Here is a 21,907-nt window from a genome sequence, read left to right on the forward strand (position 1 = left end):
AGCTTGGCATCTTGATTGTTCATAGTTGTTATCGTTCTTACAATTATAACGGTTAGTCAACAAGCAGCTGAGTCCTGTTAAAAGCCGTTTTGGGGAATAAAAATTCACTTTCACAGCTATCATGTAGTGGCGGGGTCACGACATGACCTTAGACGCCACGACACCATGATACTTTCTTACAAACTAGAAAAAGAGGTTATAATTATGGTTAGGATTATGGGCTGAGTTTAGGATAGGGTTCAGGGTTACTTTTAGGAAAAGGGTTAAGTTTTGGTTGGTTGCAGGGTGCATGTCATGATTCTATAACAGTCTTTGTAAGTAATTGGCCCTCCCAAAAAAGAAATTTGTTTTTTGTTGTTGTTGTTATAAAGTTAATAAATTACGCGTTACACTACATCCAAAGATTTTATCATTTTTATAATGACACAAATTTTGTGAAAAAAGACATTGTGTGAAAGTAAAGACATTGTATCCTTTAACAAAACACACATGCTGATTGATATATGCACAAAACACTTTATATCCATATTTTTTCATATACAGAACTGTCATTTGTAAAGTCACAGATGACTGTAATTAATTTCTTGAAATCAATTTCAAACAGAGAACGAAGAAGTCACTTGGGAAACAGATGAGGAAGATGAAAACAAGGGAGAGAAGCCATGTTCTCCACCCCCTTCCATTCGCAATGGTCGGGTGGACATTTGGGGAGAGGGTTTGCTTTTAGAGTACAGCTGTGATGATAAATTCTATGCTGTTGGATCTACACATGGTGCCTGCGACCTTAGTGAAGGACAGTGGACCATTGAACCTCCTCTCTGTGTTGGTCAGTATATAGCCACATCCCCAGATCACTGTGTAAAGGTTGGAGAGTATCACCAACATGGTTCTAAGATGCATACTGCTGACAAAGAATGTCTGAAATCGCTTTAAAGATCTGCTGAATGCAATGAATTGTCTTTTCTCTGTAGTCCTATTCAAGGCATCTTTGACTTTCTGCATTCTTAAGAAACAAGTACACTTTCCTTTTTAATCATTTCTGTGATCTTATTAATCTTGATGCTTTAGTAGAGTCTGAATGATTCAGCCACAAGTCTTTGTCCACTAGAACAATCATGCCATACTAAAATGATTACAGAGAGTAGCAAAAAATGAAGACATGATGAAAAAGGAAGGGGGGGAGAAATTTAGATTCTCTTCTTGTAACAGGTGCAGAAATGATAATAAGAGATTCTGGACTCTACATGGTTGCTGAAACAGCAGCAACAAACCGAAGAAAAAGAATTGAGATTGCATTATCACTATTCATTACCAGTAATAAAACTATAAATAAATGTAATAAAAATGATACAACTGTCTGTAAGGTTAGACAAGACTGTGAAGAGACTAAACACTATATAATTCAAGAAGCTAGATGCTAAAGGTTTTGATATAAACTAATATGGCTTTACCTAAGCAGAAGGTTCCTGATCCCATAAGCCTGATTTGCAAATGGCAACTCCCAGCATTAAAAAATTACATCAAAAATTACATTATGATTTCATTGTGAGAAACATTAACTACAGTTGATGTGATATTTAATTACAACTTGTTGAAGTTCCTTTGCTGATAAAAATGAATGGCAGTTTTCAGTTTAATAAATTTAAAAGCCAGATGCTCTGGTTCATAGGACAAAAAATGTGAATTCTAACACTGAGGGTATAAATGTTTATTGCAACTACCCTGAGAGTTAAAACTTTAATTCCTAGTGAGGCTGTTAAGTTAAAGCTATAAATTTGAATTCCTGGCCTGAGAAGTGTGAGTTTCAGGATGTCAGGTTGACAGATTTCACACTGATAGCCACAAGTTTCTTGACTGATGAGTATGAATTTCAGCTCTTAACCTAACAGCCATGTAATTCAGCTCCTTTTAACATTTTCTGTGTTACTTTGAGAATTTACGTAGACTTTGCAGTAAAGACTGGGCCTGGTGTGACATGTTGAGTCTTTAGTTGGTAAGTAAGAACTACATCAGGATTAACAGAACATGTAACAAAGTGCAATTTTAGCTAAGGTATTCTATCAATCTAATTTTTTTATCCCACATAAATTAGATCCATTTCGCAGTTTGCATTTTGATAATGTTAATTCCAAACGAAAGGGCTTGGTTGGGGATATTTCAGAAATAAAAACCTCTGTCAATTATCACTTCCATTAAAAGAAAAAATATAACTGGTTACTTTGACATAACAACAAATGAGACAAAATAGTGTCACCAAAGCAACAGCAACATATGGCCACAGGATTTGTGGTTATTGTGGTTATTATTTCAATGGAACTATCTCCCTTTCCACATTCGCCACCTACCCACTATTAAATCCTTTAAACCTGCACTGAAAACACACATCTTCTGTAAGCATTACTCCTGCCCTTTGCCATAATGCTAGTCCTTCTCATACCCTTCCTTTTGCAATATCATGTTACTCTCAGGTCTTGTTCTTATTATTTGGTTTCTCTTTGTGTTTTCTGTATTTGATTTTTATTCTTCATTTAGTATGGCTGTTTATTGTTTTATAGCTCATATGTTATTTGTGTTCCTGTCCCTCGTATGCTGTCAATGTCTAGTTCTTGTTCTTAAGTGCTAAGAGCATGATCCTGAGGAATGTGAGTAGTATGTGCTTTACAAATTTTGCATTTATTATTATTATTATTAAATATTGATGATGATGATGATCCAAAATGTGTAATTTCGATAAGCATAACAACGATTTTACGAGTAGGTAGAAACCTTGCCACCAAGGCTAGTTTCCATGTAGACACCATCATGAATGCACCTTGTCTTTCAGAGGAGGGATGTCCAGCTCTGCCAGCCCCCAAAAATGGCGTGGTCAGCGTGGACGAGTCAGGGGGCGTGGCCACCTTCACGTGTCGCCTTGGTTACCACCTGGTGGGCTCCAACATGCTGCTGTGTGAGGGAGGGCGGTGGACCGGCATCTATCCCATATGCGCAGGTATGGATGGAGTTACTTCTCTTGCACCGGTAAGTCGCGATGCCGAGATTACTTCAGCAAGAATGTTGCTGTGTGATGCAGTAGCCGTGTGTTGCTGTTGTTGTTGTGGTTGGTGTTGGTGGTGGTCTAAGTAGCAACATTTTCTGTAGAATAAGAGGGATGCAGGAGAAAAATCAAGGAGTGTTCTAAGCAAGTTCTCCTTCGGCAGGCGACCCCTCTCCCTGTGCTATCGCCCACTCCGCCCTTGGTGACGAAAATGGAATTTCCAAGTGACACACCACCTCTGTGTGCCAGGGACGGGCAGATAAGTCAGCATCCCTGTTGATCTCCCCGTCATGTGCATGTTGATGCACATTCAGTTGAGGGTATGGGGAAACGGAAGGTTATACGTGAACAACCTCTACATATGTTGTCGAAATCTGAGAAGGGTGCTGACGTATTTTCACTTCAATTCTTTACACCACAGTTTACTCAACTGTGGATAGTGGAAAATCCACGTCTAGTTGGTGTATGAGCAGGAAACGAGAATCACGAAGAACTCAATTGTCTCATGTGAAACTGCCCATAGCAGGGTGCAGAGTTCAACGTTCACACCTTCTCTACTCTCCGTCCGCTTTGCCCACCCAACCATCCCTTCAGTCACCCGTCTACCTCTCCATCTGTTGTGTTATCATCTAACAAGGAAACGTGACGAACAGAAACACGCTCGCACTTTTTTGCGAACTTTCTAATATCCTTGTGACAGTGTGCATCGTGAGGTGACAGAGTGCCTACAATTATATAACCAGGCGCTCCGGTGTATTTCTCTGGTCATCGACAATTTATTTATGGTAAAATCGCCCTAACTTAAGTACACAACTCAAGAATAGAATGTACACGACAGACAAATTAACTCCTGGTCCATCAGCAACTTTTTAAGTGATTGCTAACCGACCAGCATAACGGAAAGCTAAATTGCTGGTATTAGTCCACAAAAAAAAATAATAATAAAATAAAGAATGAATTCATCAACAACAACAACAACAACAACAACAACAACAACAAATGTGAGGTGGTATGTGTTGTTCTGTCAATTCTCAGGGTTATTTAACTTACTTGGGAGAAAGTTATCGGAATGTATACCCTGCGGCAATAGATACAGAGTTTTAGCAACTACCTGCGTATAAAAAACTTTCCCAGCCTGAGTATGGAACTGGCTCGGAAAACAAACCAAGAATGATGGCATTCTTATAGCAAAGATATTTGGGAAACGTGAAAAGTGAAAGTAATACATCTTGAAAGGCTGTTTATTTACTTGTTTATTTTTATTTATTTGTTTATTTATTTATTCATTTATTTTTTTAAGCCAATTCTATCAGTAGTGTAGTATTGTGCAGAGTTGAAATAGAAACAGTTCTCTGATGAGAAAGACGAGGCGTAGAGAAAGAGAGAGGGAGGATGAGAGACAGAGAGAGATAACAACATCAGTCTCGTGACTCTATGAACTGTGTTCATTCCTCATGTTCATGGTGAGCTTGCATAGACAGACAATGCACTTTCAGTGTCCTGCATCACAAAGAATAAGAACCCACATCCACAGAACTCGGACACATTGTATCCCATCAAGTGCTCGCAGCAAACACAACTCCGTCCTGAGCTGTGGACTCATGTTGAATTATTCCTCCAAGTGTTTTTAAAGTACAGGAAGTCAAATTCTTGATGTCGTTGACCGACAAGAAAAGTTTGTAAGACTGTCTATACCACAGTGTATGCACATATACTGTTGAGAAAAACTCTTTCCTTATTTTGCCCTCAGGTCTGAAATGAAGACGTACTTAAAAACTTTCACAACAATCTATTTTCCACTTTTTTTTTTTTTGAGAGGCTTGCAAGTACAGATATATCTATATAAATAAACTGATGTACCGTTACTGTTGATTTTTGGTGACATAACCTTAAATCTTTTTTTCAGTGAATTGCTACACATTATGTCACATTAGCAGCTGCCAACTGACTTTTTTTAACAGTTGTTAGGTGTACAGTGTAAATGGTAATATATATATATTACAAGGTAGACTGAGAGAGTGGTCCACAATTACATCCTTCGTTTTTAGTGTTGCGTATTACTGTAGTGTATACAGTCTGATTACATATTTTAGTCAGGCTGTAAAGGCTGAGATGACTGTTTACAGTGAGTCCCAAGCCAACTGAATCCCCCCTGGCAAACACTACAGACACGAAGGATAAAAGCAAGCCGGTGCTAAAAGAGAGTGTGAGAATAGAAGATTCCGATGAAACCTGCTTTCATAGCCACGTAAGTACCGCAACTGTCACGTGCACCAGACTGTGGCATCACATCTACACTCAGCACTATCAGTGGCTAAAGTGGGAGTAAACTGCATGGGAGTGTTATTATCATAGGACGAGTTGAGGGTTAGAAGTGTGTGTCCAGTACAATATTTATTTATTTATTTATTTATTTATTTATTTATTTATTTATTATAACTTTCAATAAAAGCAGGTGCTGGATCTGCTTAACACTCTGAACTTACTGATTTGGTCGTAATGACAAATCATCGTATTTTTTGACATCGTCCTTGTTGTCATCATCATTTTCGTTACTTAAAGTTCCTGTGTGTACAGGTAGAGCCGCCATCAGTGGAAAACGCGGTCATGGAGACCAGCTACGTTATGAATGAAATCAGGGGAAGATATATAACAATCGCCACCTACACCTGTTTCCATGGCTACAAGCTGAAAGACCCAGAAGCCAACCAGATGTACTGTCGGAATTTGAAATGGGGAGCGCCAGAAGTTCCGGAATGTGTTCCAGGTAAAAGACAAAACAAAACAAAAAAAACAAATTGGAGTTCGTCTTTTTCTCTATTCGATCGTCAACGCTGTTGGGATTAAGAATGTTGTAGTTTGCAAAATATTTCTGTCAAAATATCTACAATTTTTATGTCACGTACATGGACGTACACAGGCAAATAGCTAGTCTGGGGCCCAGATCAGATGGTGGGGTTGGGCCTCTATAATGTGCTCATGCTCGGTGGGAATCCACCTGATGTTCATCGAAAACGAATTTGTGTGGATTAAAATTGTGTGGTTCTCGTTACACTTTAGACAGGGACAATAAACCAGGATGTCTTCACAACTAGCATGGTCAATGCGATTTCCAAAGGAGGACGACACAAAGAACATTAAACGGGGAATTAATATAAGATAGTCACGTGGAGTGAAAAGACAGTGGGTACCCAGAGCCAGATGATGCTTTTTCACAGTTCAGGAGGCCAAATTTAAACGGTTGAGATTTGTACTCCATAAAAGCAATGATGTGATGTGACAAGTTAGGTATGCATTCAGCGAATTGTTTACTCCAAGCAGCACGTGAGGCGGAATGAAGTTATTGATACGTCATCCCACGTTCTTTGCCAGGAGTGATGATGTGGATTGTATCATGTTACTGGAGATAATGAGCTTCATTGTTTCTTCGTTCTTCAGTCATCAAGTAGTCCGCTGTTTGTCATTCATACACACTCTCTTCTCCTCCATCCTCCCCTCCCCTTACCCCACTTGTAGCGGTCCGGTGGCGCAACGGTTAGCGCTGTTAGCGCCTGTCACCAATACAGTGAAGGTTGGCTGCCCTGAGTTCATTTCTCGTCTCGGGCACGCTGATCTTTCTCTGCACGTGGCATCTGTTTACAGGGCTGACTGCTTGCTGTAATATAGCCTTAGTTGCTGACACGTCGTAAAACACCAATTCCCCCCCCCCTTACCCCACTTCATTTCTCGCCTTTCCAGCGAACTCGAAGATGATGGTTTACCTTTCACCTCTCCGTAAGCCCACAAACACTTTAAGGCGCTCGACAGAATTAAGTGTGACGTTCTTGGACAATCAGGAGTTGGTGACGCATCATCACGCGTTACGAACAATTAAGTCACTCCATAGATTGAAGAATGGTTATCCACGCGCGTTCACACACACGCACACACCGCATCAGTATAACCTCCGACAATCTAAATGAACTGATCCTCCCATGGGGCAGAAATCTTGTTACTGATAACGAACTTGATAACGTATTTATGACCGTTATTGTTGTGATTGTTTCCTAAAACACCTGGCGGAACTCAGTGCGATTAATTTGCTTTTATCACATGTTCTCCATTTTGTTTTGCTTTAGAGAATGAACCTTGCCTTATCAACAACGGCGGATGTCAGCACGTGTGTGTTCCGGGGGACGGGGGATATGCGTGCGCGTGCGACCCTGGCTACACACTCGGACAGACTGGGAAAGATTGCATAGGTAATATATCCTGACCTCTCACCTCGCAAGATCTGCGCGTAGTGGTGTGTGTGTGTCCCACTGCGTGAGAGAGTGTGTTTGTGTGTTTGCCTGCTTGCATGTAGGTGTGTCATGTTTACTGCCACTAGCCTTTACGTATAGTTATTCTCTCTTGGATCACCTCGGCCAATGTTAATGGCTGGAGGAAGGCCCATGAAGGCAGATAAAGAGAGTGTGACTGTCAAACAGTACTTTTGATATATATATCAAAGATGAAAAGACAGAGGCAGGTAACGATGTATGGAGACACAGAACTCCAGGAGTGTTTGCATGTGGTGGTAGTATTTGTGTGCTTGGAGGAAACAGATGGACAGACCGGGATAGAGGAGGACGGAATGGGTAAGTCACATCGGAGCAGTAAGCTATATTATAAGCTATATTGTATTATAAAATCTGACGTAATTAAATAAAAGACAACAGTCAGCAGTCTGGCAGTGTGGCCTCTGTGAGTGGGGTCACCCTCATGGACGTCGATCAAGTCTGTCTCGAGCTTCCGTTCAACATTCTCGAGACAGCAGTGTGGACACACCTGTATTGAAATACCCCTCCCACCCTTGTAATCTTGGGTTGGTGGGTGTAATCTTTCAGATGTGGATGAGTGCGCTATAGACAACGGGGGCTGCCATCAAGAATGTCACAACACTCTGGCGTCCTTCTTCTGTTCCTGCTTTTCCGGATACGTCGCCAAGGGACACGACTGCGTGGGTAAGTAGACACAATTTGTTTGTCTGGCAGGCTGTCTGGTTGACTGGCTGGCTGGCTGGGTGAGTGGGTGGCGGGTTTTATCTTGATGCCTTCCTCGTTAATGCCAGGGCCAATAAACTACAACTGAGCAATATATATATTTGTGATTTTCAGATCTCTCTCTCTCCCTCTTTCTTTCTCTCTCTCACACCCTCTCTCTCACACCCTGTGCAAGAGTGTTGATCTGGAAAAAGTCACACCACAGAATACGATGGAATTACTTGTAAAAAGCGCCAAGTACTTGTATATAAAAATATATAACAAAGAAATAAAGCACCCCTATAGCTTCGTTGTCATCATGTGTGACACTCCCTTGAGCTCATTCTGGGTTTACAATGTTCACCCACGTCCTAATGTCATGAGAGTTCGCCACGAAACCATTGGTTTTCTCTTACCTTTGTACACATCTTTGCCAAACTTGGTCGAAAATTCGACGAATTTTTCCTGGCAGATCACAGCTTGCATGTACTGTGTCGGGTCACATTCAACATGGATTGACGAGTAAGCATCTCACTAAACATGTTTATCGGACCTTGCTGTAAACCAAAGACATCATAATGGGCGAATGTTTGACAAAGTTTCAGAAAGTTTTTTTTTAAGTTTTATAAAAGTTTTAGATATATATCTATCCTCACACCAGGGTAAGGCTAAGGGGTCTTAAGGATGTTCTTGTTGATTTTGGAAGGGAAAGTGCTTCCACCTCGCGGGGGATATCGCACTGCTGGGGGATGGGGCCATCAGGTAAACGGCTTCATACCTTAAAAGGTAAAAATCAACTGATCAGTGTGGGTCTGATGTCCCGACGTGAATAATTTATACTTGACCGCTCGAGTGAAGAAAGAGAAAAAGAGAGAAAAAGAGGGAAGGGAAACAGAAAGGCAATTTCTATATCATACTAATAAAAAAAAACTAAGCACATGCATTTAAAAATTGTCAAACTCTAATTATTAAGCAAACTGCTCCGTTTTCTGATTAAATTAAAGATTGCATGTTAATTAAATATCGGTGCTAGTTCTGAGATTAATCACTTACACCCTCACATTTTGTGCATTGACTATGTAGTGCTATACTATGTAGTTCAATTTTAAATTTGCTCCATTTTGACATGGATTTACACAAAAAAGCGTAAAAAACAGGTAAGTGCATATTAACTTGCATATCTCTTATATGTGGCATATTATTGTATTTTGTGCTTTTGTATGCTGAAAGTGTGAGAAGAACTTTAAAAAGGAAATTTCATGACTTGTGACACATTTTCACGAATATCCTGACCGCCCATCTCAGAACGTTTCACACACTATTTTTTACTAAAATTTACCACAAATATATAAGCTAAGTATTTTTTAGTTTAAGGAATTATTTGTAAAAATGTCAGTTATATGATTGTATATTATAGGTCTTTATGTTTTTGAAACCGTGTTTATACGCTAACCGCATGGTACCAAAAATCAAAAAGCTATCCTTATACTCCGGTCTATACGATTAAAACTATGTCGGGTAGTCAAGGATAATTACGAGTATTTCTATAAAAAAAAATCAGGACTTCAGACCTTTTAACAATGGATAAACTCTGATAAAGGCTATACTTTCCGATCGCGGTTTTTAAGGGCATGTGCAAACTGTGTACCTTGCACAGGGCCGACGAATCCTGGGGCCGCCACTCCAATATCTATTGAATATAAAACAGAAAGAGAAAATAACGACACAGCTGACGGAAATGTGGCAGAAAAACATTGTGTTTCTTGTTAATTAGTACACTGTATTTACTAATATTGCTAGAGTGGAAGCAGTAAGTTATATGTAGTATTATAACATTCTGCTGTTATGAGAATATCACGGGCCGCCACTAGGTTTTAATGACATTGGCGGGCGCAGAGGCTCCCGATTCTTTCTCTGCCCAGGGCCGCCACAAGCCTAGAGCCTTCCCTGATGGTTTGTCCAACTTTCATGAAAAGATAAAAGAATAATAATAAAAAGAGAGCATGCAAGAGCTGATAAAACCTTACAATAATCCCTGTCTTTGTGTAGACATGCGAGTCATACCGGACGTGTGAAGGGGAGTGCCCCTCGGTGCAAGGCCCTCCCTGCTTTGTGGGCGGGAAACCGAGTTGTTTATCTTACAGGTTTCATCTCGTTATCTCTCCCACATCTGGCCAGCAGGACGAGCAGACAATATGATCTATCGCTAGCCAGTTATCAAGCAGAATATTTTTTTCTTTGAATGTGAACAGTAGAAGAATCATGTCTTCGTCTTAATCTGTCGTGTGGGTCTTATTAATACTTATTGTAAAGTGTACAATAAACCCTCCTCAGATATCCTTCATGAGCAATGCCTAGTTACTCAGCAGAACTGACACAGTGTATGCTCAGTGTGTCTAGTCACTAGCATCATGATAACAGACAGGTTTAGTAGGTAATAACATTAATGATGTTAAATGTTGACACGGCGTGAGGCTTACAACACAGTCAACTTCATGTTACAATACCATGGATGTTTGTACAGCCTGTTTCACTACTTATTACTTCAGCTTCATTTTACATGTTTGAAAAAAAAAAATCAGAGCGTAGAGTAGTACAGCCTAGAGGTCGTAGGACAGTAGAAGTGTGTTCATTGTGTGTAGTTATCACCCTTCCCATTTCGCCGCCTTTATCATCTCTGATAAATCAGATACCCGTTTCTGCTAAGCTGCGACTGGGTGGACAAGGTAGACACTTTCATACTTCGATTCCCCGACCAGCGGCTGTACAGTCTAGCACCAAACCACCAGGCTACAGCATCTCACCTGTCACAGCACAAAAGTTGTATATTTTGCTGTACATATACTATATATTGCTGTACATATACTAGGGCTCACTACAAAGTCAGTTTTACTCCACGAAACATCTGTGTGGAGTCCCCCTCCCAACACTATAGGTATTTATTTACACGGAGCACACAACGAGTATACAACTGCGATGATGTAGTCAGCGTCACAACGTGAAGTGTTTATGCGTCGGCAAGTGTACAGAGGGTGTTGACAACAACACGACAACAGTGGTGACCTTGCGGCTATTTTAAACACCTGGGTCATTGAGTGGCGATTTGTTCCCTCCTTCCCCCCACCTGGTCTTTCATTGATTTCTTTTTCCCCCCCAAATTGTAGTCCACGCTCGTCCCTACGAGTCCGTCCGTCCGTCAGTCCGTCCGTCCGTCGCGTCCATTACCACGCTATGGACCGTGTGGTGGCGCCTCATCCTAATCTCGACAGTTTGAATTGTTAATTTTAAGCAGCAGCAGATCGCCATGCACGAGCATGTCGTCTGTGACCTGTTTTATTTTTCTTGGACGACAAGTGCCATCGCGGACTGAAGTCTTTGTCTTCCTAGAAAACCGCACATCCTTGCATCCGCATCCGTCGCGAAGAAACATCCTGTGTATTTGTCTTTGTGCTGCAGCCTTGGCCTCGTTTCATCTGCAGGAAAAAGCGGTGGAAAATCTGACCTGCTTCAATAGCTAGCCGAGTCAAAGGTCATTGGTATAGCCGATACATGGCTATACATGTGTGAGTTATGTTGCCTAAAATACACAGACACCTCATTCACTTCATTGCAGGGGTGGGTGGAGAGAGGGGATGGAATTAAGATTTAAGTAAGAATTTAGTTGTCATCCTTCACTTGAGACCTTTAGGTTTTAGGTCGCTGTTGTCTACCAGTTAATTCGGGGTCCCTTTAGAGACATTTTTCCCCGTATAGGAATTTTTAACCTTCTTAGACATTGCAAACTGAAATACGAATGAACGTTGAACACCGGAGGTATAAGGATAGGTGGAATTTTAATGACAGATTTTTGCATTTTTAGTAGTGAAATAACACACACACGGTGCTTCTGCTGGTATGTCCTTCAAAACTTTATCCAATCAAAAAGAGCAGAAGGGAATTGTCACAGGAAAAAAAAAAAAACTCTGACAGTCGACAACACATTTGACTTCGCGCACCTTTCTGTTCTTCTCATTAAAGTAGCCATCAGAGAAAACTTCCACGGAATGTTGGTAACGATAGTCATGCTGTCCAATGTAGTTGGAAACTAAATGGAAACTGCTACCCCCGGATTAAAAAGAAACACTGTTAAGTAAAAACATCAAATACAGACACCGGAGGAAAGTACCCCTCCTCCACCCCTTATTTTTTTGGGGGATTCCCCCGCCGTGTCGCCCCGACGTTGTTTCTGTCAAACAAGTACCTGCGCGGTATTTTCAAAGGAAGTTTTAGCTTTTAAGGAAAGTATCGGAAGTTCATTGTGCTCCACCCAGAGGTACACTTGAAATCAGCTCAAATATTTCATAGAGCCCCAGTAGGCAGGCCAACAATTATGCCGTGTGAGAACACACGTAAGCACACGCACACACATACATAGCAACATTAAATAACTTTTACAGACATTTCATGGTTGTTTTGAGCCTGTATTAATCTTTCGCTCTGTCTCTATTTAGTCTTTCTCTCTCTCTCACACACACACACACTTGCAAAGGTTCACATGGGTGTGTCAATTCTCCTTTTATGTGATAACCGGTAAATTCTCATTCCGAAACTGTCAGACCTAACCAATCCAGTAACAAACCTAGATAATAAATGCCTCTTCTGGTAAAGAAAGTTTTCCAGTAAAATTCGGGTGTACTGCGCAGACGACACAATGTGGCTTTGTTAGGTCGAGGTTTCAGTTTCATCTCACTGGTTCTGTGCACACTCCGTTGTAGAACCTGAGGTTGTCCACGTCGTGTCAACGCCTTTACTTACTGCACCTTTTTATCTCAAAACACCAATGACAAGTCGTCTCAACGGGAAAAAGAAGATTTAGCGACTGAATTTGTCGAGCTTATATTTGATACGGTGTACAACACTGCACCGGGTGAGTCACTTGTCGAATACAGGAAGGAAGCATGTCAAGGATGAACATATTTGGGGTGGATATAGTTAGACTCAGGGGTTGGAGAGAGGAGCACGTTGAGTCCCATGACTGCCTCCTGTTTCCTCCCAGCTGTACCTATTGCCGTGACAGTCAACTAGACTAGTGGGTGGGTTGCTCCCATCTTACACGTGTGTGAGACATTTCAGTTGTATTTTCAGATTATTTTTCTTATTTCATTTAAATTCGGTTGCTGTCTTTCCCTCCTTGTAGGCAGTTCGTAGCCACCCAAAGAGTTAAGAATCAGAATCCAGGTGACTAAACTTACCTGCCCCTCCTTCAAGCTCTTTTTTTTATTTTCGCCCCCTTCACTCAATTTTCCCCCCTGTACCCATCCCGCCCGGAGTCCTTCAAGTGGTTTCGCTGGGGAACAGACCGACATGACTTCTCATACATCTTCGGGAATTTGCGGATCTTGTTACTAAGAAATTAGTGAAGCACCGACTCCACCCGCGCTGTGTTGAGCTTGTGTAAGAAGCTGCCGAGGGTGTAAACATCGGACAGCTGCAGATTTTGCAGGGAGTAAATCTGCACGTAGGTCGTGATCTCGGATGTGTCGTGGCGTACAACCTCCCGAGGTCGAGCAGCAGTCGGTATAAACACGGCACCTGGACTAATCAAAATACCTGCGGCAAAACTTCTCACACTTTTTTTTTTTTTTAGTTTTATTATTTATGTTTGTCGTTCCATGAACTTCGCTGCTGTGCGGCCGGCACCTCCAGGAAATGGTGGGACAGACATGGTGAGGTCGACCCGTCAGCGACCTTCGCACTTTATGTCCGGAAACTTGTCAAGCCTCCTTGTTTCAGAGGGACGTGTAAAATTCTCTCTCTCACACACACACACGTGCCTTTATTCTTAAATGCAGGCACAGTTCTCGCATCGATCACTGAGGTTCCTTTAAACTGTTTGGTAATAAAATAATTGAAAGAAGCAGTTAAGATATGCCTAGTAGAGTCTCCTCCTTTTTTTTTTAAATCTTTTGATTCCTTCACAAATGTGGAAATTAATATCACGATTGATTCTTCGTGTTTATCGTCAATTTTGTCACCGTCGTCGTACTCTTTTGAGGAGGCCGGGTAGTGGTTTGGTTTGTTTTTTTTTTTTTTAATGATCATCATTTACGTCAGTTTTTCCTTTAAACTTTTTTTTTTCTTTTCTTTAATATTCCTTGTCGTGATTCTGACGATGAGTAGGCGGCAAAAGTTTTTGATGGTGGCTTTTAATTTAGAGGCGGTGTGTCTGTGACCTTTCGTGTGGACGTGGTGTGTGGGTGTGTTTGGTTGTGATGACCTCTTGTCACCTTTCCCAGCCATGTACTGACTTTCCTATCGCCTCTACAGGGAGAAATGAACAAAGCAATACATCCTGATAATGACTGGATGTCGACGACGACGATCATTATTATTATTACTTATAATGACGATTGACAGATAATAATGGTAATGTATTGATGAAATGGATGAATCGATATTAGTGGCGCCAACAACAAAAGACAACACAAACACACAAGCTCACCCACGCACGCATAAACACTTCTTTTCTCCACCCACCCTCCCTTACCACACCCCACACCGTGTGCCTGATGGACTACTCACCAAGCCGGGGTACAGAGTCTGCTGGAAGTGTTCCTGTCCAGATGCATACTGGGGTCTTCCTCCCTCACAGCGCTTTTTCCCAGTCACTTCATGCGCGGCGCTGAATTTCCACAGCAGCGGAAATGCTAGGTCCGGAAGTGTGGCAGAGCGGGTCAGAGATGAGCAATTTCCCTGTGCGCTTCCGATGCCTTGCCGGGAACTGCCAAAGCCTGTGCTTCCATCCGGTTGCCTCACAGATTAAGGCCCCGTTCACACGCGGCTAATAAGGCTGAGGGGAGGTAGGAGGGTGGGTTAGGGGAAGCAGGGGGTTGCGCTGTGTATCACGTGTGCATGGGTTCCACACCCCTCCCTACACACGTAGCATTATGACGACATTATTTTGTCTCCCGCTTAGTGACGTAATTTGTGTGAGAAAGAAATTTCACGTCATCCGGGTTAGTATGGCTGCCGTCACGACTGACGCACAGTTCAACAAGGCGCTAATTCATCCTGAGAAGCTTTTCAAGGACGTGGCGACTTCCTTTCTGGAAATATTCCCAGCGAGTAGTGACCCTAGTTCGAGCAGCAACACACACATATAAATATATACACACAAACGTTCGAGCAAGCGTAACACATGCGCACTCACACGCATACAGAAAACACATTAATCTGCTCAGCAACACGAGCACTGTGACTTCCTGTATCCCTCCAACTGTGTGTTACATCTCTGACCTGTATCCATGACTACCATGACTACATCTGTTTTCATTGCTGTTAGTCTGTTGTGTTACAGGAAAAAGCTGTGAGGAGATTTACGGCATTTTGCTATGTGTAGAGTAACGGCATGCCGCTGTACGTTTAAATGCTTCTTGTCAATGCAGGTTTTTAACTCTGTAGAAGATGAATGTGTTCTTTATAACGAGTATAAGCTACGGAAATTCGAGAACAAAGCGTGGGTTTGTATACATTTTTTCCTGTAGGCTTCGGCATTGTCATTCTACTTGTCCCGGTGTAAATCATGGCAAGTCTGCTGGCTCTTCTCCCCTCAACCCTTTCCTAGAACCTTCTAAATCCTCTGGTGTACCCAGGACAAAGAATTCACTTAGTGACCGGTTGTCGGGCAAGACGGCGTGAAAGCAACAGCTCTACTCAGAGTACACTGGAGGACTCCTTCCCTTCAGCACGAGCTCCAGAGAACGTGTGACGACCTCGGCAATCAAACCTCGACGTGTTCGTCAATTCCTGGGCGAAGACCTTGCTTGGCGGAAATCATACTTGTCTTAGTGTATGGCTGTAAGTTGATGGTTCTTATGGAAGGCAAGGTTTTCGTTTGTCGGTTGTCCATCCTGCAAAAAGGGGTGATCGGTGCTCACCCTCCAGACAAGACACCTCCTGGACGTTCCCGCTAACAAGGCCACATGCTCCTGAGTGTACCATCCGCCGTTCATTGTGTAGCCAGCTTCCTGTCCAAGACACAAGATGTGTGAGAGACTTCTCCAAAAGAGTCTGGCCTGGATATACTTCCTGCTCACACCGTACATTACAGTTCCTCTTGCAGGGGTCAAAGGTCCTGCGAGTTGTCCTTGTGCGGGGCCTAGCTCAGCGGGTGAGTGTGTGTGTGTCGCCCATGTCTGCGTCATACGTTCAGTTACGTCATATGTACACGTGTGCAACTGCTTGACCTTGTAACCGATAAAGCCTCCACAGCCAAAAATATTAAAAAACAACAAAAAACAAACAACAACTCAGCATCCTGTTTGCTTGTGCTTGGCGGTGAAGGAATATTTACCCAAACTTATAGTCCACGCGAGCGTATGCGAGGAAAAAAAAAGCCGCGCGTGCGATCTAGGAAATCTCTGAAATCACTTGGCCGCGTGTCTGTGTGTGTGTGTGTGTTCACTGTGCACGTACAACAATGCCAGCTCGACCCAGGCACGCGATGTGTGTAGCAGATGGCACGCTTCCTTCCGTCTGAAGCTCCGAGATGACTGATCACTGATCACTAATCCTTATCAGAGCCCTGTCCTGCGCCACGGAGCTGTGGGACGGGTAGTTGATAACGCTAGGAATTATTAAAAAGGACTCGCAATTACACGCATACACACGCGTACACACGTATACACACGCATACACACGAATTCCAAGAAATGGGCTTGGCGAAAGATCATGAGTAGTCTGACCAAAAACAGACTAAAATATCTTCCTTTTTACTAGGCTTTGCATCCTCACATACCACGTGATCACTGAAGAGACGTGTAGCTATAATGGCAGTCGTTTGCCATCAGCAAATCCCGTCTTTTCGAGATTCTCTCATCTGGTAGGTTTTTTATAGTTTTAAAATCCAGAACGTGTCGCGTTTGCAACAGTTGTTTTCTTCCTTTCCCATCTTTGTTTTGTCTCTGAGTCTGTTATTTGACTCAGTTTTTTGTCTGAACTTCAGTTTTCTTTTAGTTTTTCTCGATTGTGTGTATGAGTGTGTCAGGGAGAGATATAACATTTTAATCTGATCTTCTTTTAATAATAAACTTTCTTAATTCATAACTTTGAATAATTGGTTGATTTGGTTTGATTGATTCACTCATGTATTTATCAAATCATATCTTTACAATCTGTTATTTTCTTACATTACATATTGCTTATCTATATCAAACATTTGCATAAATCAGACACCGCTTCTCTAGCAGTATCTGCTTCCTAAAAACCATGCAATTTCTCATTCTTCTACGGTTTTGATCAAAATTGATCAACGTTTTAATTCGATTGTGTGTATGTGTGAGCGTGCGTGCATGCGTGTTTCGGTGTGTGTGTGTGCGCGCGCACGCTGACCCATATAGTTCTGCGTGATGCTCAGGGCGACATAAAATTATTTTATTCCATCCCGTTATAGTAATGACAAATATGAAGCAAGAGATACTTGTACATGTGTGCATACAGACAGACAAGCATCCTCACACCGACAAACAGGGAAAACGTTTGGGGAAATCTCGTTCTTAGCCCCAATGAAACCCAACCGCAGCAGCACCTACACACGTTCGAGCTGCACTTAATCTCACGCAAGTCCGTGTGGGAAAAAGTCCAGTCGGCCTGCAAAGCTCCAAGCTCGTGGGTCGTGTCGAACGGAAGATCGGTCATACAATGTGAAGCAGGCATAAGGTCGTTAAAGCCCCCCAGCGGAAGTCGGGAGGATAAACGTGTTCACTCTCGCTCTCCGAACATCCTCCTCCATCATCAGTCTCCCCAGTCGGGGCCGCGTGGCTGATTGCACTCGAGCAGAATGTCCCGACAGGCCGCGGACTAGTACTTTAACCCTTTGTACGTTGATCATCGTCGCTTCTCACCAACTAAACGCCTGCGGGAGACCAGACAGCCCGGAGGATGGAGCTGAGGGAGATTGAGGGGAAGGGGGACGGATTTGTCTGTTTACAAACTTTTCGACCAGGTGTATGAGAGGATGAAGGGCATAACGACATAGCAGAAACCTGCAGAAACAAGACAGCAATTTTTTTTTAATTTTTTTAAATTGCTGACGAACACCTCATTAGCGTGTTAAAATGCAAGCGCCTGCGTAAGAAGGTACATACGCTCGCACCTATCCTCCCATCCTCTAACTATCCTGAAGTATTTAGGATCCAATCAATCTTAGGAAACATGCAGATTCTTCTCACCTAACCCTTTTCATGCCCGTGGTGCGCAGTTTTCGGCGTTTGTCATCAGTCATCAGACAACAAAACAGTGTCGATGCTCATTGTCACCTGAGAGTTTTACCTGAGCGTGCGGTGCTAGCGTCTGGTCGCTTGCTATTGACTTCACTAACTGACCTCCATTTGTCTGTTTTCCTCGGGTTGTATTGTCACTTAGTCACAAATTTGAAGGCTTTGAAGGGAATGTAGACAGGGTAGACGTAGAACAAATAGAAAGAGGCAGGGATTTCCAAACAGCTGGGGATGAGAAGGGAAAGGAGCGCCTACAGTCTAAACAGTGTACAGAACTATCACTGCAAGGATATGTCTCAGATTTCAGGTGTATTCATGAAAGCAACAGAAAACATGCTTGAAGCGGCCAAAATCATATCCTCGTAGCAACAGAAGAAAATATTTATTCTGGGAGAGGCTAGGGTTATGATCTTTTGTGCTAGAAAAATCCAAAAATTCTGAGAGAGCTACAAGCATTTCGCATCTTTATACAGAGGTGGCTGAACTACTTTCCTAAAAACGCTACAGAAAATGGATATCTTAATCTAGAATCGACAGAATTCGTATAACTAACGGCCGTACATAGAAGTTTCGGAGGGTTCTTCCAAATTTTTCTTTCCCGAGTCCTTCTTTGGACAGGGCTGCGACCAATTTCCTTCACGAAATGCCGAATTTCCAGATAGTAACCAAAGGGGGACCAGTATGAGTGGTGCAGCTTGACAAGTCTTCGCCAGACTACTCGGTGCACCAGGAGGGGATGTGAGGTGATAATCCAGAGGACACCTGTAACAATGACACTGACTTCAGATGTGCGTCATTTGTTTACCGCCGCTACACCTGACACCTGAGTTGCACCTTACCATCTCAGACATTTCCTTTGATATTTCCGAAAAATTGTAATGTACTCCAAGACTTTCAAATTTATTTTTAGTTTAGAAAAACTGTATAACCTTTGCAGGTGACATTTCATGTACGAAAACGAAACCCTGTAGTGAATTTAAATTTTTTTTTCGAAAACTGTCCAACATTTCCTTGAAAGGGCGACGGTTCACTGGCCAAGCTTCCTATCTTTGTCACCGAAACCACCCCTTTAATAGATTTAATTCCAGATGAAGGAAAGTCTTTTCCTTTTAGGGGAAAAAAATAAAACAATAACAACAGGCAGATTGGCTCTCAGATCGTGCGACACGATGAATAAAGGAAGCTCACTGAAGGGTGGGATGCATTGTCGTCAGGAAAATCCTGTTGGAACAAAATTAATCTCCTCAAAGTGATTCTGAGAAAAAGGTTACTTTGAAAGCTGGACTGTGATCCTGTTTAGAGTAAGAGTAGAACATCTCCTTCCTTCCCTAGCCACTAAAGTCTTTTGGAAGGCCCGGTGGCGCAACGGTCACTAAAACAGTGAGGGTTGGCTGCCTTGGGTTCAGATCTCGTTTCGGGCTCGCTATCTTTTCTTTTGCATGTGGGATCTGTTTACAGGGCTAGCTGCTTTGCCATGATATAGCCTTAGTTGCTGGCTCGGCATAAAACACCAATTCCCCTTCCTATTTCCCGACACACACTTCTCAGTTTTTTCTTTCTACCTCATGCCACCGTCTCTCTCTCTCTCTCAGTCACATAGACCGAGTATACTTCACTCCTTCTCCGCCACTAAAGTTAAATTTTATCGGAAAAAAGAAGTAAAATAGCTCTCCCATGACAAAACTACACCTTTACATCCTGTCAGAAATCTGCACAAGAAAATCCCGTGAACACAGTTCAAGTGTCAAACATTGGTTTTCCTACAAGATCATGTTTCTGCAATGTATTCATGATACTTGAGGTATTAAGACATTAACATGGTCTGTGATATTTATGTTGTATGTACCCGAAAAATGGTTTTGAAGTTGTTTAAATATTTTTTTTAAATGTGATTTTATACTAGAAAATTTTCTTGTGCTTGAACTCAGAGACGATACAGGAACATTTCCGCAACAGGGCTTTATGTGACAGAGTACCGACCAAAACTGTAAACATCCATCCGACCTTCCACTCTTCACGTGTGATGCCATGCGATATACTTGTATATACTTATATAATCAGACCTGGTATGGAAGTGTCACCACAAACATATTTATAAAGTCTGCTGTAACACTTTCTTTGTCAGTTGGTCTCGAACTATCATCAACATAAGTTTTCGATTCGATAACATAGGAAAAACGCTCAACTCTGTGTTTTCAGTGACAGCTGTGTTGACATCAAGAAATGCTTCCTCTGTTGACAATCGGGTGCACATCAGTACCCGAGTTCAGTGTTTGTGGGGTGTCGGAGTGCCAGTAGCGTTGATCACAGACGTGTAAGTGTGGACTGAAGTTCTCGGCGAGCTTAAACCATGAATGTGACTCAACAGGAAGCTGGTGCACACCAGCCTCGTTTCAGTAGTTAATGAGAAAAAAATCGTCTGCAAGTAGTCCATTAATACAAGTTCGTGGTATTTATTGATATAGGTCTTCCCTTTCATTGAGTAGGTGATGTGACCATAGCACGAAAAAAGTTTCTGTCTGGTGGGAAGGGAGGAGTGGGGGAATGGAGGCGGTGGTTGCGTATTTTAACGATGCTGCCTTGTGGATAGTATTTTCCTGCTTCCCAGGTGTCACTTTACTGATTAATTTTGTTGCTCTTCTTTTCGGTCGGTATGTTTTTGTCTGTACGCTGCTTGCAATGTCTTGCCATACCGGATCCCATTTCGCCTCGCATGTACTCACTGACACACACATACAAAAATATCCTTTATGCGCATACACACACACGCAGACACGCGCACATGCACACACAGCGAGAAAAAGAGAGCAGCACATAGGTACACCGGAAGTGCCATGGATCGCTACAGCATCAACGGCCGGACACGCAATACACTGTCGGCGCCTAGTCGCCTGCAAGCTCAGCTTCCTGCTTGTGGAGATCCAGACAAAACTCCTGGCTGCGCAGACGCGAGATTATTGGCACGCAGGAAAATGCAGCTTCCGGGAAGACCTGGGTGAGTGCGCGTGGGGTTGTTGCAGCGACATGCCAGGGCTCATCACCCACACGAGGGGATGGGGAAGGAGAGTTCCTTTACAGACAGTCCTAATTCTCCTCACCACGCAAGGCCGGAAAAAGAGAGCGGAGGAATTGGGAGGAAATCTACTGCGAGGCTGTGAGAGTAGGTGCTTTGACGTGTACAGCCGCCGGAAATTGCGTAGGCGTTGCGACTGAACTGTCTGCAGTGTTGCATGTCGGTATCCAAGGGTATGCATTGTTACCGGACTGCATTCTTTCACGGAAAATCTCGCATCGTTGTGTTGAACAGACTCGTCTCGTTCATATCATCATGTTGGCACCAAGGCCCGCACAAGCCTGTGGTAATAACACTCCCACCCACACACACTCCCACCCACATACACACCCACACACACTATCTCCTATTTCTGGATGCCGTTTATGAAATTATTCTAATGGTCGATTGACGCAACGGTAGTGAAATTTGAGAGTTCTAAGTGGTTGGTATACTATGAAAATATTTGATATAGCTTAGCCTCTTTCTCGATGCAGATAGCATTGCATGAGGAATGGCATGGTGTGTCAAGACTGATTGCGTGTCCAACGTTGTGTCCTCG

General features: G+C 42.6%; 1 protein-coding gene across 1 annotated transcript in view; it reads left to right on the plus strand.

Annotated features, from left to right (window-relative positions):
- Positions 1 to 21,907, plus strand: part of LOC112559091 (fibrillin-1-like) — a 67,808-nt gene that overhangs the window by 339 nt on the left and 45,562 nt on the right. Inside the window, exons 2-7 of the mRNA XM_025230011.1 lie at positions 605 to 826; positions 2,825 to 2,989; positions 5,161 to 5,282; positions 5,612 to 5,801; positions 7,153 to 7,275; positions 7,903 to 8,019. Coding sequence (XP_025085796.1) covers positions 605 to 826; positions 2,825 to 2,989; positions 5,161 to 5,282; positions 5,612 to 5,801; positions 7,153 to 7,275; positions 7,903 to 8,019 — 939 coding nt within the window. The remainder of the gene's footprint in view (positions 1 to 604; positions 827 to 2,824; positions 2,990 to 5,160; positions 5,283 to 5,611; positions 5,802 to 7,152; positions 7,276 to 7,902; positions 8,020 to 21,907) is intronic.

This window comes from Pomacea canaliculata, linkage group LG3 (genome assembly GCF_003073045.1).
Source record: "Pomacea canaliculata isolate SZHN2017 linkage group LG3, ASM307304v1, whole genome shotgun sequence".
Classification (NCBI taxonomy): domain Eukaryota; kingdom Metazoa; phylum Mollusca; class Gastropoda; order Architaenioglossa; family Ampullariidae; genus Pomacea; species Pomacea canaliculata.